The 7215-nt window shown below is 32.9% G+C and overlaps 1 protein-coding gene across 1 annotated transcript; it reads right to left on the bottom strand.

Annotated features, from left to right (window-relative positions):
- Positions 1–318: 318 nt before the first annotated feature.
- LOC139862688 (uncharacterized) lies at positions 319–5326 on the bottom strand. Its single transcript, XM_071851312.1, has 2 exons — positions 5120–5326; positions 319–1548 (listed from the first exon to the last, which is right to left on the bottom strand). Exons 1-2 carry the CDS (start codon positions 5223–5225, stop codon positions 668–670), a joined length of 987 nt encoding a protein of 328 aa, XP_071707413.1. The 5' UTR covers positions 5226–5326; the 3' UTR covers positions 319–667.
- Positions 5327–7215: the final 1889 nt, after the last annotated feature.

Below are 7215 nucleotides of genomic sequence, written 5' to 3'. Positions count from 1 at the left end.
GATATTATTAATATTTATAATAAAACTATCATGTACATGTATAGCCAATGGCTAAGGCAGCCATGCATCTAAATAAACCAAAGAAATTAAAGCAGAATACATACAGCTACCCATATGACAGGAACGATACAAACATTCTACAGCCAAAGATATATGTTTGGATGCCAATTTCGAAAGCCATTGCAACCAGTCCAAGCCTTTTTTCATCTTTATCTCTATATATGTATATTTTATATTTATATTAATAACTATCTATACATCCATATAGATCTGGCGAAAAGGCAAAAACAAAAGTTTATCAAAAACTATTATGGCATCATACTTATCAGCAAATATGTAAATGGCCTAGTTATGCTAGATGCATTACTATTCCAAACATTATCAGTAACAAAGTACCAAAATTTGTGGACATTAGTTTAATGTCGCGAAAGGGTGCTAGTATAACATATCGTATACAAAAGTAATTCAAAAGGTTGGAACACACCCATTCAGCTGCATAACATACACCGACGTTATACCAAAAAAAAATACACATCCATGTAACAATGACCCCCGTTTTGCTAAAACCATGTCGACAAAAACGAGCATCGTGTTCATATAACATATGCAAAAGCTTCATTTGGTTAACATAAGCATCATTGAAAACTGCTTCAAGTTTATTAACAGTTTACCTCCTGTACTGATAACTTTCCCTGTAATCATCATATTGAAGTCTAGCACTTTTATAGTTTCCTGTACGCTGTTCGCCTTCTCTTTTTCTACAACTATTATTATTCGACCCCCAACCACGTCCATTATTTCTTTGACCATCTTGACTGTTTCGAACGTCACGTTGACCACACCATTGACCTCTGCCAAAAGAGTTACCCCTGTAATCTCCCCTTTGCATATTCGAACCTCGATTATTATACTGGTTCCAATGCCACGAATTATTCACATTCCATGAAATATCGTTATTTACTGAATCTCTTACGCCATTTTCCCATGCTACATCTTTATTCCACAAACTACTTTCGCGGGGGCCCCATTTGTCTTTTACATCTTTATTATCGTCTTGAGTAGCTCCTCGCTCCCACGGGTCAGAAATATTATTATTTTCAAATTTATTTTCAGATTTATTAGAACAACCCCAACCGTATGTTTTATTATTCGAATCATTATTTTTGTTATCGTTTAATCCTATAATGCACCCAGGGGCAAAACCGTCATTTCTCTTATTATAACTTTCTAACTTCTCCGCCTCGTCGGGATTGAAATATGCCAAGTCCAATTCCTTTACTAATTCAAGATCGATTTTTGGATTCCAATCGATCTGTTCATTGTACATGTTTGGATCGGGCTCGGGGACATCGGTCGAGATGTCATTAATTTTGTCCCAAAATCGTTTTTTTGCCTCACGAAAGGCTGACTCAGCAGCTGAATCGTTCCATTTTACTACATTGTCGTAGCAGTTCATGTATTTTTTAGCGTTGACGACTTTTTGCCATTGAATTCCGACTGATATGCAGAATCTTTCTTCCCATGGTAAGTCGGGATTTTTCCATGCTCCTGTTAAGAGATTAAGATTATAATTTCAGCTTTTCTAACAAGAAAAAAAATTATAATTTCAGTCCAAATTTGTTCAAATAAGCAACCCGATAAATACTAAGGTTGGGTAAATGGTCAAAATGGATATGGGTCAAACAGGAGAAGGTAGGGTTAACTCATATGAACAGGGTAGAGTATAATTAAGTTTAAGTAGGTGCATCAGAAATATAAGGTTGGGTAAATGGTCAAAATGGATATGGGTCAAACAGGAGAAGGTAGGGTTAACCCATATGCATTTTGCTCTTTTAATTTATTAAAACACGATAAATACTATAGTGTCAGATAACATGATGAAAAGTTTAAAAGTACAGGAATATTTAGATTGAAGTATAGATCAACTCACTTGTTTACCAGACTTTGAGAGACTTTTAACTCGTTTCCAGTTTTTAACTAAATTTATCCCAATAAAGACATACAACCCAACTGAACCATATAAGTTAGGGTTAAAGCCACAAATTGGCTATATACTTTCTCAAATGTCCCGATGTCGCCCATATACCCATTTGTAGGGCTATAAATGAGCCAAGCTACTCGTGAGCTACTCGAGCTCGGCTCGTTAAAAACTCGATTCGAGCCGAGCCTAAACGAGCTCGAGCTCGAACATTAACTAAAGCTCGTTTATTAAACGAGCTCGAGCTCGAGCTTCAGATATCGAGCTCGTTTAAGCTCGCGAGCCTAAACGAGTTTTATAGAAATATAATATTTTTTTCATTTTTGTATTCTTACATATCTTACATCTTACATATAAATTAAAAGAGATGTATATATTCATATTTGTATCATTACTTTATAATTAAGACCACTCCCTATGGGAGCATTACCCGTAGCCACCCGTCGTTACCCGTTAGTTACCCGCATAATGCCATAGGCACGGATTCATTATAGGTATTAGTTATAGGAGTCTCACCATGGATTTAACGAATGGTTATTGGAAAAAATGGGACCCACTCACCCCACATGCTAGTAGCTTTTGGTAAAAAATACCCCTTTCACCAAATGTACAAACCTTTTATGCATATTTTACAACTTTTTTTGTGTTGATTAAAATAAATATAAAAAAAATAATTAATGATGTGGCAGGTAAGAGGAAGATGTTTTAGCCATGATAGACAGTGTTTAGTTATAGGATTCTATGGGTTAGTTATAGGATTTGGGTGCTGATGTGGCACTGATGTAGCATGTTAAGAGGATGAATAGTTTAGTCACGATAGGGAGTGGCCTAAAAGAAGATGTACAGATACTCACGCATGCAAGTCCGTATAACTATAATTGTGTCCATTCATTTCCATCTACGTTTACTCAGTTCCCCATTCCCTAGATGTCTTTTGAAGAAGTTTGAAATTTTTTTCAAAGAAACTTAGTCCCACATCGCTGTGAAATACAACTTCTTCCATATTCCTTCTCTATATTAGGTCTTTTTCTTTTTTGTGCTGAAGGAAAAATCCAAATAAATAACAGAATAAATATTTTAGATTGGCACCTGATAAAGGCGAGCTCAAGCTTTTCAAAAAAGTCACTAGCCGAGCTTTGCTTAACATACGGGTTAATTGTGTTTCTTTTTTCACAAACAAGCTTTTATCGAGCCGAGCTCGAGCTTTTATCATTTTTTACGAGCCGAGCTCGAGCTTGAAGTGTAAGCCTCGATACGAACCGAGCTCGAGCTCGAGCTTTATAAAAATTAAACGAGCCGAGCTCGAACACTATCAAGCTCGGGCTCGGCTCGGCTCGTTTACACCTCTACCCATTTGCGTTCCACCGTCGTCTACAAACTTTTAAAAAATGTTCCAATGTCAACATTTAGTTACCGGTTACCGCCTGAACCGATAAAGTTAATTATTTAACTTTTTTTTTCATTTTATATGCCCCGATGTCGCCCATATACTTTCATTTGTGTTCCGATGTCGCCCATATACTTTCATTTGTATTCCGATGTCGCCCATACACTTTCCGTTTTTGTTCCGATGTATCACCGACGTGTCATGACTACTTAGAATCCACGTCATCAATTGTTTTCGTTACAGGTAAAAAAAGTATTGTGGGAGATATCGGTACATTTTTTGAAAGTTTGTAGACGACAGTGGGACACAAATGGGTATATGGGCGACATCGGAACATTTGAGAAAGTATATAGCCAATTTGTGGCTTTAACCCTATAAGTTAAATACGATGAAAGTGCCACCTATAACTGAAACGAGCCTATATGTCATAAAAAATTTGGAAAGGTCTACGCATTGATATATATTCGAGTGACTTTTGATCTGTTTCGGATTCAGCTAAATTTTCTATCAAAAAAGTTCACCCATTTGACACGTTAGAGATAAAGCCCAACTCAAACTGACCCATATACCTATAGCTAGATTAAAACTGCCACGTATAAATGGATAGGGAGTAGAAAATTATATTCCAATAAATAATCAAGTGCAGAATTTGTCTCACCATGTGAGAAGTTTAGAGTTGTTTCAAAAGTATTTGACAATATAACTGTCGTGATAAACCACCTTATTTAAACTCGAGACCAGCTCAACATTTTTTAACCACTTATATTTGGAGTGACCTTTAGTTGTAAATTTCTAATTATTCTGAAATTTCAACTGCTTGATCTACTTCCAGTTTGCTTCTTTGTAACAAATTTTCCTACACTTTCAACAAAGCATCAGCAGCATTAAGATTTCTTATCTCAATCCTTATTATTATACCTTCACTTTGCAATTTCAGAAAGAAACTATTCAGAGATCTGTCCTAAAGTTACAGAACAAAATATTTGAACTTTGGTCATATTCTTTTGTGCCAAAAAATCAAAGCCAACAGCAACAAAATTTAAATGGGCACCTATAATGAGAGTAAACATGATCTGTGTTCCTATATTACCTTAGCAAAGTATCAAAGTCACACCTCTCGAATCTTCATTAGACACCCTACTTAGCTTTCGGTATTGCCCAAAATGATTGACAACTATTATATTATCTACAACTGCATCCTACGTCTTCAATTTTCTACTCATAATCAGTCATTATTTTTAAAAGAGATATACCATTGAAGTAACTACATTCAATCTAGCCAAATTCAAATAAATTCAGTCTATTTCATATTATAGTACCATTACATTTACGAACCACAAGATAAACCAAATTTTATACATAATCAGCAATGCTTACACCTTTCAACAATCCACTTGTTTCCAAATTAATTAATCTGCCATTATTCAAACCCCAGGTCCATCTCAATTAGAAACCCTAAAAAAAGAATCCTAAATCAACCATCTTACATTACACTTATTATCTTGCAAATACCATTCACAACTGTAAAAAAACCACTCAATTTATTAGCTTCCATCCAAAAATGAATACAATCAAATACATTCCCCTCATTAAACAAATTTAGTTAAAACCCAATTCAAGAAAACTAACCCTCTAAACAAAACCCTAGACTCCAATTCTTCGTTACTCATAGATCTAATAAATCCACTGAAATTTATCCAAAAAATACATCCAAAATAAAGATAAAAAATTGGTGATTAAGAAATTAAAATTACCTCGAAATTTAAATTCGGTATCGTAATATGTTGGGGGAGTTGGAATTCTTTGATCGCGATAATAATTCTTGGGTCTCCATGTTCTTCGATAATTCCACTTACCCATATCTTTAAATTGTTGTTGTAATTGTAATTGTAATAAAAGAAAAAGAAAAAAAAGTGTTTGCTTTATGATTGAAAACAGGTAGAAAAATCAGAAGTACGGTATAGAAGTTGGAACAGAGTAGAGTAAATAGTCAAACAGGCAAAAAAGATGGGCTACAAAATAAACACATAGATTGTATGTTTAAGACTCAAGGTAAACCCTTATACTATTCATAACTTTCACTTATTAGCCCAATTTTCATTATTAAATAAAGAATATAGTGTTATAATAATGGGGATGATTCTCACACACACTTTTTTGATCATCACACACCAATTGAGTATTATTAGAAGAGTAAAAGGTTAAAATAGGTGTGTGAGGATCAAAAAAATATGTGTGAGAATCATCCCCCTATAATAATAACAATATTATTTATATGTGGATAGTCAATTTTGTACTAATACTTAGTCAATATTGGGTAGCTTTGGTTTTGTATAAATAGCCATGTATTGCAAGGTAAAACACTTGTACCATTTCTCACACTTACAAAGTGTTTCTTCTTTCTCTCCATTATCATCTTTGTTCTTACACTTCATTATTAGTATTCTTAATCAAGAATCAAACCACTAAAGGTAGTTATAAGCCTACTGAATTATAACACGTTATCAGCACGAAGTGCTTCGTATAATCAAGGTTTATCTAAGCAAACACAAGTCACTAATCAAGGTAAGAAATTCTTTAACGATATCTTCTATTATTTATTAGTAAGGTAAATATTATTATCATCATAAGTAAAATTATATTTCTGTAATCTAACTCTTATTAACTTCACTAACATTTATATTTATGTTATCTAACATTTATGATTACTTATGCAATTAATCATTATTTATTTCATGCATACTAATGTTTATTCTTAAATTTATTATTTATGCATAATATGTTTATTCTCTTAATCTTCGTATTTATACTAAACGTATTTATACTAAATGTATTTATAGTAATCATATTTATACTAATAAAATTCTTTTATTAAAATTATTATTAATACAACGAGTACATAACAGTCGTTAACGTCAACTAACGACGTTACAACGGTCATATATACATAACGGTTGTTAACGTCAACTGACGACGTTACAACGACTATATTTTTCAAATATAAAATAAACATCTCCGTTTTCACATTTTCACAAATCAATCTTCATTTTCTCAGATTACCACTCTCAAAAAGTTTTTGTAAAGATGATTCACACAAGGATGATTTTTTCTATTGTATTGGTCATACTAACTATCATCATTGTTGCTAATATACCACCGGATGAACCTATATTCTATCCTGCCCTTGTGGTTTTATTATTTGTAATCATACCATTATTCTGTTATTTGCTACTTATGAATTTAAAATGATTCTAATTTCATGTTGTTAGAAATTAATTATGATTATGATTTATGTTGTTCATCTTTTTGATAATAGAAATTGTCGAATTTGAAAAGGCTTAAATTTGCTCCTTTAGAATCAAGTGGGAACAACTACTTAACATGGGTTATGAATGTAAAAAACATCTCGAATTAATCGGTATTTTAGAAACCCTGAATGAAAATAACAATTGTTCCGAACAAGAGAAAGCAATAGCAAGTATTTTTCTTAGCAAACATATTGACGAGTCCTTAGAATCTACATATTATATGATCGAAGATCCAAGTGTATTATGGAAAATACTCAAAGATAGATACGATATTAATTATCAAGAAATAACGGTTGTGATGACCCGGAAATTTCCGATCAAATTTAAACTTTAATCTTTATATGTTTCCGACACGATAAGCAAAAATCTGTAATGTTGAGTCTCGAAAGATTTGAAATCTATATTCATGTAATCAATTACCCTTTGACTATGCTCGACGATTTACGAACATTTATGTGTATATAGATATGTATATATATAATATATACTTACTAATTGAAAACGTTAAGGTGTTAGATGTATAATACTTTACATAAATGTGA

The sequence above is a fragment of the Rutidosis leptorrhynchoides genome, chromosome 8, assembly GCF_046630445.1.
Source record: "Rutidosis leptorrhynchoides isolate AG116_Rl617_1_P2 chromosome 8, CSIRO_AGI_Rlap_v1, whole genome shotgun sequence".
NCBI classification, from domain to species: Eukaryota; Viridiplantae; Streptophyta; class Magnoliopsida; order Asterales; family Asteraceae; genus Rutidosis; species Rutidosis leptorrhynchoides.
Note: the sequence above shows the minus strand (reverse complement) of the source record. Positions and strands in the feature narration are given on the sequence as shown.

What these genes read in the sequence shown, in the direction of transcription:
- LOC139862688 (XM_071851312.1), bottom strand. Translation starts at nt 5,225, where the DNA reads ATGGGTAAGTGGAATTATCGAAGAACATGGAGACCCAAGAATTATTAT. An exon ending in TACCGAATTTAAATTTCGAG is followed by an intron (nt 1,549 to 5,119) that starts GTAATTTTAATT and finishes ATCTCTTAACAG; the next exon opens with GAGCATGGAAAAATCCCGAC.